A 15,219-nucleotide genomic window follows, 5' to 3' on the forward strand; every position below is an offset into this window, starting at 1 on the left:
CATCACTAGTCAAGGACTCTTCCTGGAGTGTTAATGCCTTGGAAATTCCAGCCTCCCTTAATTGCTGGAAAACTTGCTCCTTCGGTGGGGAGAAAGACTTTAATGCAGAGAATCCAGGTGCAAATGCTGCGTGTCACAAGACATAGGCAAGGCATTACGAGCTACTTCCGGTTTCCTTCTGATTTTTCTCTTCCTCCCCTTGCCTCTTTAACGTTGCTATTCCTCAAGGTTCCGTTCTCTCACATTTGCTTTACGCACTCTCCATTTTGCTGGGTGCTCTTATCAACTCTCACAGCTTCAATTACCTAATAATCTGATGTCACTCATCCCTATTCCCCTCATCTTTTGTCGGCCCTACACCCATGTATACAACTGCCTGCTGAGCATCTTACCTTGAATTGTCCACTGCAGACTCGACACAATAAAAACAGGTTATAGTCCCTCAAATCCTCTTCTGTGTTTCCTTATCTTGTCTTGCTTTTCTAGAAATCAATTCTTCTCATAGCTGCCAGGAATCTTTCTAAAACACCTCTGCTAAGTATGGCCAGGCACTGTTTTTTAAATTTGGGGACAGAGCAATGAACAAGACAAACCAGGTTCCTGCCTTTACTGCTTGAATTCCACAAATACATAAATAAAGAAGAAGGAAAACTATCAGTGGCAAGTTCCATTTAGAGACTGGCAAACTACTTTCATTGGGAGGTCCAGAGAGGTCTTGCTGAAGAGAAGACATTTAAGCTGAGATGAAAGACAGAAGGGAGACATCTAGAGCAGGGGGAAACACTCTGGGCAGAGGGATCCTGCCACTCCCAGCTGAAATTCCTTCAATGGCTTCCCAACGTCTTCAGTCAGCACGTAAGCTCAAATTTCTAAGCGCGGGGGAGAAGATGTGGCACCTGGCCAGGCAGTCGCCTTCCTCTTTAGCTTCTTTATGTTACATGACATCAACTCACTTCATCCTCAACCACCCTGTAAGACAGCTGCTCGAGTTCCTCCATTGGGTCTCACGTGCCTTTGTACCCTGTCGCTGCATTAGCAGGGGCTCAAAAGCTGTCCACGAAATGAGCAAGGTGTTGGGCAGAAAGGATGGCTGCTTAGTCAACAGGTCTAGCCTGGTGTGGTCCAACAGAAACAAAGTGAGCCCCATAGGTGATTTAACATTTTCTCATAGCTACATTAGGAAAGTAAAAGAAACAGATGAAATTGTAAGGACATTTTATTTAAATATCAACTGAGCATGATTAACGAAGTTATTCATGAGATCGTTTGCATTCTAAATCTTCGAAATCCAGGGTGTGTATCTCACGCTTACGTGTCGCATCTCAGGTCGAACTGGTCAACATTCCAAGGCCTCGACAGCCACATGCGGCTCGGGGACCTGAGTCTTTCCCTGTGCTGGGGCCGTCCAGCCGCGCCCCTTGTACCTCGTAACCTGTTTCATCTCTGCAGTCCTTACGGGCACCCCGGATCCTCTCATTTGCTGGCGTGTCACGGCTCCCCCACTATCCAAGGCTCTGCCGGCAACGCCCCCCCCCGCCCCCCGCCCCCCCGACCCGCGGCCCGGCACAGAGCAGGCGCTCGGTGCATACAGCCCCCGCCCGGGCCGCGCCCGGGGCTGCCCCGCAGGCCCCCGGGCCCCCCTCCGGCGCCGCCGCCGCCGCCGCCGCCGCGCGCCCTGCCCCCCCCCCCCCCCGCCCCCGGCCCGGCCCGGCCCGGGAGCTCGCGGCCGCAGTCGTGGACGTGACTGGGAGGAGTCTGCCCGCCTCAGGTTTCCGTGCTCGGCCGCGGCCATGGCGGAGCCCACCGTGTGCTCCTTCCTCACCAAGGTGCTGTGCGCCAACGGCGGCCGCATGTTCCTGCAGGACCTGCGCGGCAACGTGGAGCTGTCGGAGGCCCGGCTCCGGGACGTGCTGCGCCAGGCCGGGCCCGACCGCTTCCTGCTGCAGGAGGTGGAGACGAGGGAGGGCCTCTGGGACGCCGAGGCCGAGGCGGCGGCCGGCGCGGGCGGCGGCGGCGGCGGCCCCTGCGCCTGGCGGGTGGTGGCCGTGTCCTCCGCGCGCCTCTGCGCCCGCTACCAGCGCGGCGACTGCCAGGCCTGCGACCAGCTGCACCTCTGCCGCCGCCACATGCTGGGCAAGTGTCCGAACCGCGACTGCTGGTGAGGCGGGCGGCGGGGCGGCGGCGGGCCTGACGCGTCCGGCGGGAGCGGGACCCCGGAGAAAGGAGAAAAGGGATCGTTGGTCCGGGGCTGCACCCTCCCCCGCCCCGAGGGCGGCAGGGAAGCCTCGCGAAGGGGCCCCGGGGGTCCTCCCGCCGAGGCCTCCCCTGAGCTCGCGGCTCCGGTGCGGAATGAGGCCCGAAGTCGTCTGTCGCAATCTGGATTTCTTGACTACTGCTCGCCCTCGAATTGCAGCCCCTGCCTGCAGGATCCTCCACAACACGGCCCGGGGGAATCAGGATCGGGACTTCGGAGTTCCTTTACTCCGGTGGGCCTACTGGGGGCTTATTGCGGACCCATGAGGTCCACGGACCCTTTATTGAGAGTGCCCTTTCTTTGCACGTAACCTCAAAGTTTTACCGAAGTGAGCCTGTGCGCTCCAGGGTTAGAAAGCCTGATCTAGAAGGATCCCCCAGGAAACTGAGGGCTGGATGATTTGGGCGAGGTGTTTTAAGGCCGCCTCCTGTCTCTGCTTTCCTTGGTTTGCTCAAGCTCCCCAGAGCGGGGGTGGGGGCACACTTTCCTCCTAACCTTGGTGGACTGTGGGGGTGGGCAGCTGTTTGGGGTGGAGAAGGCAAACGCACTCACCTTCAGAACAACAGATGGCATCCTCGGCAAGGCGGGTGACTGGGGGAGGGGGTACCTTTGGCTTTAAAACATCCCGATTTAAAATGAAATTGACCTTGGGAGAAGAGTTGCTTCAACTCAGCTGCCTTATCATCAGTGCTTACTCATTAGGCTGTATTATCTGTGGGGTTCATGGAAACTTGTTTAACTTCACATGTGAGTTGAAAGCCACCGGAAGCAAGGGATTTGGCGGTCGGGCCCCTTCTTCATCTGGACCTCTGATCCAGAGCTCTGTGTTCTCCTAGGTCAACCTGCACCCTTTCCCATGACATCCACACACCTGTCAACATCCAAGTACTGAAAAACCATGGGCTTTTTGGCCTCAATGAGGCCCAGCTTCGGATCCTGCTTTTACAGAATGACCCGTGCCTTTTACCAGAGGTGAGTTGCCAAGAGTTCACTGTCATATTCTCTGCACGATGAAAGTACTTACGGGAGGACATCAAGAAGTCTGCTTACAGAGGGCAGCAGGTATTTAGGTGGAGGTAATGGTGCAGGGCTGACCTCTATGGGATCTCTGTGATTTTACCAGGCTTTGATACACAGGGAGTGATGGACGTGTGTGGTAAAGAAATGATGGTAATAGCTCTTAGTTTTTTGATTGTTTGCTTGAATGCTGAGCCATTCATATACCTTAGCTCATTAATAACCCCATTTTACAGGTGAGGAAACTGAGGCTCAGATACATTAACTTGCCCAAGGTCACGTAGTCCATGGCAGATTTGAATTTAGGTCTGTCTGTGAAGACTGTGTTTTGTGAATTGCCTGTTTATGCTTTTGCCTATGTTGAGGCATTTGTCTTTTTCTATTAATTTATAAGATGTCTTTAATGATACCAGTCCCTTTTGTGGTCACATTTGTTGTAAGTATTTCCCCCCATTAACTTTTTTTGGGCTTTAGACATTAACTTTAATTGGTTTTGAAATGATTTAGTTCCAGATGCTTAACAAGTGCCTATTAGAATTGTTATCCTGGTGAAATTAGCATGTTTGTATCTGTTTAGCTATACAAGAAGAATTTTTTTTAAAAGATTTGTTTATTTATTTTAGAGAGAGAGCAAAGGGATGGGCAGATGGGGAGGGAGAGAGAATCTCAAGCAGACTCTGCACTGAGCCCGAAGCCCGACACGGGGCTTGATCTCATGACCCTGAGATCAGGACTTGAGCCAAAACCAAGAGTCGGATGCTCAACTGACTGAGCCAACCAGGCACCCCTACGTGAAGAATTTTTAAAAACAAAATAGTTGTGTAAGACTGATGAATTACAGGGCGCCTGGGTGGCTCAGTTGTTAAGCATCTGCCTTCGGCTCAGGTCATGATCCCAGGGTCCTGGGATCGAGCCCCGCATTGGGCTCCCTGCTCAACGGGAAGCCTGCTTCTCCCTCTCCCACTCCCCCTGCTTGTGTTCCTGCTCTCGCTGTCTCTCTCTGTCAAATAAATAAATAAAATCTTTAAAAAAAAAAAAAAAGACTGATGAATTACAGACCTGTACCCCTGAAACAAATAATACATTGTATGTTAATAAAAAAAAAAAGAATCCTAAAAAATAATAGTTGGAATCCCAAAAGAAAATATTACGAGAGCCCACCGGTTGAAAGTAGAATTTTCTACTCTAGCACAACGATGCTATCATAGACATCGAGCTGCCAGAAGAGGGGTGGGAAGAAGGGAGGATGTTGGGAAAATCGAGGGTAGTTTGTGACTGTGGTCCCCTGTTAATGCTAAGGCATTTCAGGCCCTGGAAGGGAAGGGAGTCACAAGGCTGGAGGAATGAGCTGGAGCCTTTGGTTCAGAGGGCAGAGGCGGCCCTCAAGGCAGCAGAATCTGTATGCAGAAGGCGGCACTGGAGTCAGGCTGAAGAGTCAAGAGGTTTATTCTTTTTTTTTTTTTTTAAAGATTTTATTTATTCATTTGAGAGAGAATGAGATAGAGAGAGCATGAGGGGGGTAGGGTCAGAGGGAGAAGCAGACTCCCCGCCGAGCAGGGAGCCTGATGCGGGACTCGATCCCGGGACTCCAGGATCATGACCCGAGCCAAAGGCAGTCGCTTAACCGACTGAGCCACCCAGGCGCCCAAGAGGTTTATTCTTGACATTCATCTCTTTTCTCATTTCTTCAGGCTTTGAGGCCAGGCTTGGTCAGTTATGGTTATAATAAGCCAGATACATTCCAACCATGTTGCCAAAAGGACTCCAAGCAGCACCTGGAGCAGGTTATTGGCAGGAAGGGAGAGGAGAAAGGCAGCAGCTGGGTCCAGTCCTTCCTCTGTCAGAGAGAAGGGGCAGTGACACTCCTAGTAGTTACCTTTTAGTTTTTTTTGTTTTGTTTTTTAAATTTTTTTCTAAAGATTTTTTAAAATTTATTCACTTGTCAGAAAGAGAGAGAGAGAGAGCACAAGCAAAGGGAGAAGCAGGCTCCTTGCTGAGCAAGGAGCCCGATGCGGGACTCAATCCCAGGACCTGGGGATCATGACCTGAACCGAAGGCAGACGCTTAACCAACTGAGCCACCCAGGCGTCCCTACCTTTTAGTTTTTTTTGTTTTTTTTTTTAAGATTTTATTTATTTATTTATTTGATAGAGAGAGTGAGAGAGCACAAGCAGGGGGAACAGTAGAGGGAGAGGGAGAAGCAGGCTCCCCGCCAAGCAGGGAGCTTGATGCGGGGCTCGATCCCAGGACCCTGGGATCATGACCTGAGCCGAAGGCAGACGCTTAACCATCTGAGTCACCCAGGCGCCCCCCTACCTTTTAGTTTTTATGGTATCGTTTGACATAGGGAAGTTTGACATCGTTACATTGTTTAACTTATTGAACCCTTTTCTTTATGGCTTCTCCCTACTGTCCTGGGTCCAGCCTCACCTTGTCATGTCAGACTACTGCAGTTTTGTGAGCAGCCAGTGGGTTGTCTGCACTTACGACAGGAGCCCACCCCAGTCCTGTCACCCAGGACTGGAGGTGTGTATCATGTGGCGCACAGCGTGGCCACTTAGGTAGCAGGGACCATAGACAAGCACAGTGAATGAGGCAGGAATGGTGCCTCACATCTCTTGTATGAAAATGCCCCATGACCCCTTTCCATCACTCTCCGAAAGACACAGTACATAATACAGATATACCACTTAATAAAAAGATAATAGGGACAAACATTGTGATCTTGTGATTTATAATGAGAAATATATTTGGTCTTCATCCCCATTCCTGAAAGAGCTCCTCAAACCCTTGGAATTTCCTAAATGATGAGAGCTATAAAGCATTCTGTTGTTAAGTTTATGGTGATTTTTGGAAGGCCCCTAGGTAACCTAAGGATGAGAGCTAGTTGTCAGGAGAATCAGTCTTGTGATTAGACAGTTGTAACTTTTACCCCTTTGCCCCCCACTCTCCCACCTCCTGGGAGAGCAGAGGGGCTGGGGATTGAGTTCATTCACCAGTGGCCAGTGTGGTTTAACCGATCATGCCTATGTTAAGAAGCCTCCATAAAAACCCAAAAGGACAGACTTTCAGAGAGCTTCTAGGTTGGTGAGCACGTGGAGGTGCTGGGAGAGTGGGACCTCAGGAGAGGGCATGGAAGCTCCACACGTTCCCCCCCACCCCATACCTTCCTCTGTGTATCTCTTCCATCTGCATGTTCCTGAGTTATATCCTTTTATAATAAACTGTTCATCTAGTAAGTAAACTGTTTCTCTGAGTTCTGTGAGCTATTCTAGCACATTAATCTAGCCCGAGGAGGAGGTGGTGAGAAACTTCATAGCAGTTCAGCCAGCATGGACCCACTATGAGCATCTGAAGTGCGGGCCGCCTGGTGGGCCTGAGCCCTTAACCTGTGGGATCTGATGTTATCTCCAGGTAGACAGTATTAGGATTGAGTTAAAATTTGTGGGACACCTGGTCGTTGTCCGCTGAGAATTACTTGGAGGTGTTGAAAGAAACACACCTTGGAAATATGTACAATGTGATGCTGATACATTTGAAAACTTCAATGAAGGGCGCCTGGGTGGCTCAGTTGGTTAAGCATCTGCCTTCGGCTCAAGTCATGATCCTGGGGTCCTGGGACCGAGTCCCATGTCGGGCTCCCTGTTCTGGAGGGAGCCTGCTTCTGCCTCTGCCTCTGCCTCTGCCCCACTCTCTCTCTCTCTCTCTCATGAATAAATAAATAAAATCTTAAAAAAAGAAAAATGAAAACTTCAAAGAAATGGCCACATTTCTAGAAAAAATATAGCTCATCAAAACTGATTCAAGGGACACCTGGGTGGCTCGGGGGGTAAAGCGTCTGCCTTCAGCTCAGGTCATGATCCCAGGATCGAGTCCCACATCGGGCTCCTTGCTCAATGGGGAGCCTGCTTCTCCCTCTCCCTCTGCTGCTCCCCCTGCTTGTGTGCGCTCTCTCTCTCTCTCTCACAGACAAATAAATAAATAAAATACTAAAAAAACAAAAACAAAAACAAACTGATTCAAGAAAAAGTAGAAAGCCAGAATAGTCTTTATTTTTGAATGGCAAAAGCATTAAGATGAAAATTTTAAAACACCATAAAACTAGAGTATTAGTTAAAAAGTCTTCTACTAGAAAACATTAGGCTCATATAGTTTTATTGTTGAGCTTGATCAAATCTTTAAAGAACAGATAATTTTGATTTGGGGACTAGGTCTAGGATCTCTTTTTCTTGATCTCCTGTGCATTCTTAAACCTGTATCATACTGTTTAATTAAAGTAGTTTATATTTTAATATACAATGGTATAAGTCTCTGTGCCCACTACACTTCTTTTTCAAAAATTATTTTTTGGGGTGCCTGGTTGACTCAGTGGGTGGAGCATGCGACTCTTAGTCTCGGGGTTGTGAGTTTGAGCCCCACGTTGTGTGTAAAGATTACTTAAAAATAAAAGCTTAATTTTTTTTCTTCAATCAATTGCTTTAAAAATTATAGTGAAAACAAATGTGTTAAGTGTTGCTTCATTTCTGGACCAGGTCTGTTTGCTGTACAACAAAGGTGAAGCACTATATGGCTACTGCAACCTCAAGGATAAATGCAACAAGTTCCATGTGTGCAAATCCTTTGTCAGAGGGGAATGCAGGCTTCAGAAATGCAAACGGTCCCATCAGCTCATTCATGCTACAGCCTTGAAGCTGCTGCAGGACCAAGGACTGAATATTCCAAGTGTTGTTAATTTTCAGATCATCTCTACCTACAAACACATGAAGCTGCACAAGATGCTCGAAAATCAAGGTGAGAATATCAGAGGGAGGCAGGGCACTAGTATATGTAGTTTGGGCCAGGAAGTCTGGGGGAGAGCACCTCATATGGTGTGTTTTGCTGTGTTTTTGGGGAAACTTAGAACCGCCAACATTTTATGATGTAAAACTGTGGTTCTAACCAAAGGAGGGAAGGGATGGAGTTTATTTCCAGCACTGTCAGCCAATAGCATCTGCCCAGGGGTTTGAACAGTGTCCCTCCTTGCTAAGCTGGGGGCTAGGAACTAGGTACAACCGTCCTCACAGCTTTGTTAGGAAGAAGGAGGAGGGAGGTGGGCCAGTGGGCAAGAAAGGGAAGGAAAACATAGGAATGGCTTCCTTTTATTAAATTTGAATTAAAGTGTTTTCTTCTTTCTTTTTCTTGAGGTAATTAACATATAGCATTATGTAAGTTTCAGATGCACAACATGATTCAGTATTTGTGTACATTGCAAAATGATCATAATAATTCGAGCTAACATCTGTCATCATACATAGTTACAAAGTTTTTCTTGTAATAACTTATTTTTTTTTAAGATTTTATTTATTTATTTGACAAAGAGAGACACAACGAGAGCAGGAACACAAGCAGGGGGAGTGGGAGAGGGAGAAGCAGGCTTCCTGCTGAACAAGGAGCCCGATGTGGGGCTCGATCCCAGGACCTTGGGATCATGACCTGAGCCAAAGGCAGATGCTTAACAACTGAGCCACCCAGGAGCCCCTTGTAATAACTTTTAAAAAAGTATTTTCTTTTGGGGCACCTGGGTGGTGCAGTTGGTTAAGCGTCTGGTTTTGACTCAGGTCATGATCTCAGGGTCATGGATCCAGCCTGCACGAGGCTCCGCACTCAGCAGAGGGTCTGCTTGGGATTCTCTCTCCCTCTGCCCCTCCTGCTCATGCTCACTCTCTCTCTGAAATAAATAAATAAATAAATCTTTAAAAAAAAGAAAGTATTTTCTTTTTCAGTTGTTAAGAAATTTTAACCATATGACAGAAAAAATTGGAATATAGAGAGGAGAGATATAAATTGCATATGATTCCACTCATTCTACCCATAATCATTAGTACCATTTAACTGCAGGCCCTTCCCTCCTGTTACGCTACAAATACTAGTCCAGTTGTGGTCATAGTATGCATTAGTTCCTAAATTTTCACTTTATACAACATCATAAACATCTTCCCATATTGCTGCAGTCTCTCATTTTTTAAGGTCTGCGAAATGTGGTCTGGTCTACTTTTAATTATAGTGCATTCAGGTTGCTTACCCTATTAGATTTGCTTATAGCTGAAAATCAGTGGGAGTTAGGCTCAGGAAAATTGTTGATGGGAAAACCAAATCAGCAAAACCAGAGTCTCCAAGCTTTCAATACGGAGTTTTCTTTTGCTTTTTTTTTTTTTTTTTAAAGATGTTATTTATTTATTTGACAGAGAGAGAGAGAGCACAAGCAGGGGGAGCGGCAGACAGAGGGAGAGGGAGAAGCAGGCTTCCTGCTGAGTGGGGAGCATGTCGTGGGGCTCGATCCCAGGACCCTGGGATCATGACCTGAGCCGAAGGCAGACGCTGAACCGACTAAGCCACCCAGGCGCCCCTGGTTACAGAGTTTTCTTATGTTGGGATGATAGAGCTGACCTCCTGCGCGGGTGGTTTGGAGGTAGTATCGGAGGCTGTCTGGGGGACCCCAGATGGTGGCAGGGGTCTTCTACTCTATACTAGTACAGGGCCTGTCGTTACCTTCCTCTGGTCTTGTTTAGTGGGTCTCTCCCAACTGAAGTCTCTCTTAACTGAAGTCACTGAAATAGTGACTTTCTGCTGTGTGTGTGTGTGTGTGTGTGTGTTTACGTGTGTAAAATAAATCCAGAAGACACACACTCACCAAATCCATAGTGCTGGGACTTCTGTTCGAGATCTGATTTGCAGGGCTGATGCTCCTGACATAAAATGAAATTGAGAGCAATAAAAGGGGTGTCTCAGGAAAGCTCATCTCTCTCTTCTTTCTTTTTAGATAATGCAGCTTCTGCTCAGTGTTCCCAGGGCCCCGAGAAACCAGGGGTACACGTGGCTGGTGCTGCCGAGGCCAGTCCTGTGGCTTCCATGCCTGCTCAGTCAGCCAAGAAGCCACACGCAGCTAAACCGTAAAGGACGTCCATGAAATAAGATGCTTGTCCAGTTGGAACGTCCAAAAACAAAGCTTCTGTTGAGCTTTATTTGTAAGTTCCTTCATGTAATCACTTATCAATAGCGGTCATAGTAATACCTACCTCACACATTGTTGTAAAAATTAAAAAAGACAGAGAAGGGGAGCACATCAGGTTGGGAGGATAACATTGGGGATGGGTGGTTGGGGATGTGGTGGGACATTGAGCAGGCAGAGAGGGGAGAGCGTGAGTATGGTTGGGGTCAGTCCAGGGCAAACTCTGAAGATGGCGGGTTCTGCCTGTAATCCCTGACCTCTCCCCCAGGCTGACGGGAGCTCCGAGAGGCACAGGTTTGGGCTGACTTGCTCTGTGACCCAGCCAGTGTTTTTCTACACGGTTTACATAGTGGTCGTCAGAGACTATGGACACTTTGTACTCTTATTTTTTCTTCATGTTTCATAAGCATCCTTCCCTATTCACATTTTATCATGTATAATCATTTTTATGCACAGATACGCTAACATATAATTATTTACTTAACGACTTCCCTTATTCTGGATATTTCAGTTCTTTCTAACAAATTTTGAATAGAACTCTTAAAATCCTCACAATATTGAATTTTTAAATTTCTTCTTTTGCTTAGCTTGTCGGTGCTAAATGATACTGTTTTTTGATTTGCATTTCTTTAAATATATGCAAGTGAATATTTTTCTGTGTGTGTGCTTTCTGTATGTTTGTGTGTGTGTATATGTGTGTGCATTTTGTGCCTGCCCTCCTAGGGCCCTCCTCCATGCTGATGTGGGATGGCCTGTAATTAGGTTACTTAATTTTCATAAAAGGATATCAATCGTACCATGCTCATATGATATCCAACTCTCATGGATCCATCCTCAGCCAGTACCACAGAGTTTATAACTGTTGAGTGCTCACCAAAGATTTCTACCTCACTGTGTCTACTCTGCATTTCTTATTAAATTTTTCGCCAAAGCCCCCATTGCTATAGGGTCGTTCATCCATTCCTCAAAGTTGTATCCATTCTTTCTGTGGATCTGGAGGGACCATCAGAAACCTATATACCTTGTCTGTTTTGTGTTGACTTTCCTCCCTTCTCCTGTCCCCACCACCTGGCTTTCTTCATCCAGTTACACTTAGATGTTTGGTTTTTTGTTTTCATCAGAGGGCACCACAGAGAAGCTGCGTTATGATATCTTCTTCTGTGTTTGCTTTTCTGATATCCCCAAATGTTGATGTGTAAAGTCTTGTTGTTTTTTAAATTTTAACTTTCCTGCAATAACACAATATTTGAGAAATAGGGACAAGGGAGTGAGTTTTTCATAAAGCTGAATTAATTTAGTGTATAACCATGTTTTATCCTGAAATGCTGTCTTCTCTATGGGGGGGAGGTGTGCCAAAATATCCTTTTTAAAGGGAGAAATTGCTGTGTTTTCTCCTAATGGACAGGAAGAGTCTTGCTGCTTCTGTGAATCTTTTCACTTTGGTTGTCCACAACAATACTTCTGAAAGCCCTTATGTTCTGCATACCTTGTTTCCTTTTTCCTAGTTCTGATTTCTCCTGGTGCTGATTTTTTTTAAAAAATTATTTTTACATTTTATTACTATTTACATTTTTATCCTTTTACTATGTGTATTTTTGCTGTAAGCCATCTTACATTCTTAATGGAAACAGTGTAGGGTACACATGTATATCCTGGACATTAAGAGACTTGGTAGACTTTTACAAAATTGTGTTATTTTCATATATCTTCTAAGTATGCTTTTATATGCATCAAAATGACCCTCTGTAATCTTTGTTGCAATATTTTATTCAATTCTATAATATTCCATTTAAAGCTTAGTTCTGTTAGAATCCATTCTGTAAAGATATTTTATATAATCCTACTTGACCCTCAGTTTCATCTCATGATTAGAATTGGAGGTGAGTTTTCTTTGGTCATTTATCAAGGCTTTCAGGGGAAGCTGCACATCTATTAGGCTCCGCAAATCCAACATATCTTCAGTGAAATGAACTTTCCTATAGACTTGTTCCTCCTTTGGTTTCTTTATTTTGGAGTGTCACCTCCTACTGACTTAAAACGAAACCCTGCAAATTGCCCCATCCTCTTCTTTCTCCTGGTTCCTAGTGTCAAACTCGTTACCTAGTGTTGGAGATTAGTTTCCCTTCAGAGATCTCAAATTTGTATCCTTCTCTGCCCCTTTCCATCCCGGACACACTGCCTTCTTTCTAATTCTCTTCACCTCTTGCGTGAATTGTACAGATGGAGGATTCACTGGTTTTCCAGTCCTGTCTCGTGAGAGTATTTTTTATAGGAGGTTCTGGGTGGCCCCTGCTGTCCTTCAGTGATGGCAGCTTTGTAAAGTAGGCTTTTTATGGATTTCATTGATCTCCTTACCACCCTGTACCCTCCTGCCTTCCTTCCTGTGTCTGGTTGATCTTTTGAAATGCAGACGTAATCACATTGCTTTGGTCTGCTGTAACCTTCATTGGTACCCATGATGCAAGGTAGGACTCATAAACTCAGGTGCCTTCTTGGATGAGATAGGGGAGCTAAGTGGATGATGTGAGCTGGATTTAGGAGAAATGGGGGGAAAAAGGAAGTGTCATAGAAAGTTGTCCCATCTGAGTGGGGCACCTACCTTTTGTGCCCATGTAGGGATGTGGGCCCATTTTGTTATGTTCTCCAGTTAGTTGAAAGAAGCCAGATCCAGATTTTATGATAAAATTTCAGATTTTTAAATACTGGCTTTTTGACTGAGTTTTAAAAATGCAGACCAATATTGTGTATACTGACCTATTTGCAATTTTTGGAATGTGCCATTTTATTTTATGATTCTCTGTGCTTGTAAATGATGTTCCCATTAAGTGCTACTCCTTCCCTCTTCCTGCCTCAAAACCTGGCAAAATCAGATTCTTTAAAATGCTAGGCTAATCTTTTCTGACCCCAAGAAGGGCGGTTCTCTTGGTGTTCTCAAAGTTCTCACATAGCACTTAATTTGCCATGCTTTCTGCTTTTATTCCCTAACTTTGAGCAAAAACAAAACCATTATTTCTTCTTTTTGGACAAGTCTCCAAAAAAGAAGAATTTTTTGTCATACAACGAATCAAACTCTGTGTTTGAATCCATGGAATCAGTATCATATTGGTCTTCATTGTTCTTTTTTCTCCCCATATATATTTTTCATTTTCAAAAAGTCTTTTTCCCTTAAAGAGTGTGTTATTTAAGGTAAACATCTTTTTGGTGCTTCAGTTTGAATCATCTAGGTCTAAAATTAACTGTTTAAGACTTATGCTCATGATACTAATCTTTCCATCAAGGAATTAAGTCTCTTCATTGCTGATGGGTTCCTTGATTTCTTTCATTATAATCTGTTCTTATTTTTGTCTAGCCTTATATATCCCTTATTACATTGATTTTTTTTCTTGGCTACACACATCTGTATTGCTATCCATATGGGAATCTCCATCTTTAGAATGCTATTGATTTTTAAAATATTCGTCTTTTGTTGAATTACCTTTGTCCTAACAGTGTTAGAAGGTCTCTTTGTTTCTTCTAAATATAAAATCATAGCTGCCAAAAGATTTGCCTTTTCTTATGTATTTCTGTTTTGTTTTGTGTTAAATAAAATGGTGGTGAAAGATATTTTTTATATTTCTCCATTAAATATGAAGTAATTGTTGGTTTTAAACAAATGTTCTCTATTTAATAAGGGAAATTACATTTATTCTTTGTTAGAAGCTTTTAGTAAGAATTGGTATCTTTTGCATAATCGTGTAATTTTTATCACTTAAATCACCTAATATGATTATATTACTGGTTTTACTATATTAAAACATTCTTAAATTCTGAGTAACTCTACTTGATTATAGCATATGCTCTTTCAATGTATTGCTTTTCCCCTTTTTGGTCATTTTTATAATTATATATATCTATACATTCATAAATAAAATTCATTTATATTTTATATGTGTATGTAATTTCCTTTTTATTTGTATTGCTATATGCTCAAAGTATACATTTTATTCTAAGTCCTGTTCTGAGTTTTGCAAATTGATTTATAATGTCATTATTATTTTAAATTTTTTTCTAGCTTTATTGAGGTATTATTTGACATATAACATTGTATAAACTTAAGGCCTATAAGGTGATGATTTGATACATGTATATCATGTGAAATGATTATCACAATAAGTTTAGTTAGCACATCCATCACCTCACATTCATTTTTATTTTTTTATTTTTTATTTTTTAAAGATTTTATTTATTTGGCAGTGAGATAGAGAGCACAAGCGGGGGTAGGGGCAGAGGGAGAGGAAGAAGCAGGCTCCCCGCTGAGCAGGGAGCCCGACGTGGGGCTCGATCCCAGGGCCCTGGGATCATGACCTGAGCCGAAGGCAGCTTCTTAACCAACGGAGCCACCCAGGCGTCCCTCATTTTTATTTTTAAAGTAATGTATTACTCAGAGTGCCTGGGTGGCTCCGTTGGTTAAGCGTCTGCCTTCGGCTCAGGTCATGATCTCAGGGTCCTGGGATCGAGCCCCGCGTCGGGCTCCCTGCTCAGCGGGGAGCCTGCTTCTTCCTCTCCCTCTGCCCCTACTCCCGCTTGTGCTCTCTCTCTCTCAAATAAATAAATAAAATCTTAAAAAAAATAACGTATTACTATATCCTTGAATTTCTCTATTCTTATTTAGGAATATTTTTCGAAAAGATGTTTTTGAAAATACAATAACGTATCATTGTGGAAATTTGGGAGAATACAGGAATGTATTCAGAAGTACTAGTAATTCCCCATAATACCATTGTGTAGTACTGTTCTGAGTTCGTTAGACATACTACCTTGTTTAGTCATCAAAACAGAGGTGAGTTAAATCAGTACTGTCCTGACCTACACAAGAGGGGACCCTGCCGGGGGCCTCTGCTTTAAAAGGTTTTCTCTGCTCATGCTTTACACCAGTCAGACCCCAGGGAGACGCTTCTCTGAGTCTCTTATTCTACGCCCT

General features: G+C 44.6%; 1 protein-coding gene across 1 annotated transcript; it reads left to right on the forward strand.

Annotated features, from left to right (window-relative positions):
• The first annotated feature begins 1,712 nt into the window (after nucleotides 1-1,712).
• Nucleotides 1,713-14,184, forward strand: ZC3HAV1L (zinc finger CCCH-type containing, antiviral 1 like). The gene is made up of 4 exons (XM_045865196.2): nucleotides 1,713-2,158; nucleotides 3,091-3,226; nucleotides 7,804-8,062; nucleotides 10,071-14,184. Exons 1-4 carry the CDS (start codon nucleotides 1,791-1,793, stop codon nucleotides 10,202-10,204), a joined length of 897 nt encoding a protein of 298 aa, XP_045721152.2. The 5' UTR covers nucleotides 1,713-1,790; the 3' UTR covers nucleotides 10,205-14,184.
• The last annotated feature ends 1,035 nt before the right edge of the window (nucleotides 14,185-15,219 follow it).

This window comes from Mirounga angustirostris, unplaced genomic scaffold, assembly GCF_029215605.1.
Source record: "Mirounga angustirostris isolate CCGP_5_RB_7025 unplaced genomic scaffold, mMirAng1.0.hap1 SCAF_12, whole genome shotgun sequence".
Classification (NCBI taxonomy): domain Eukaryota; kingdom Metazoa; phylum Chordata; class Mammalia; order Carnivora; family Phocidae; genus Mirounga; species Mirounga angustirostris.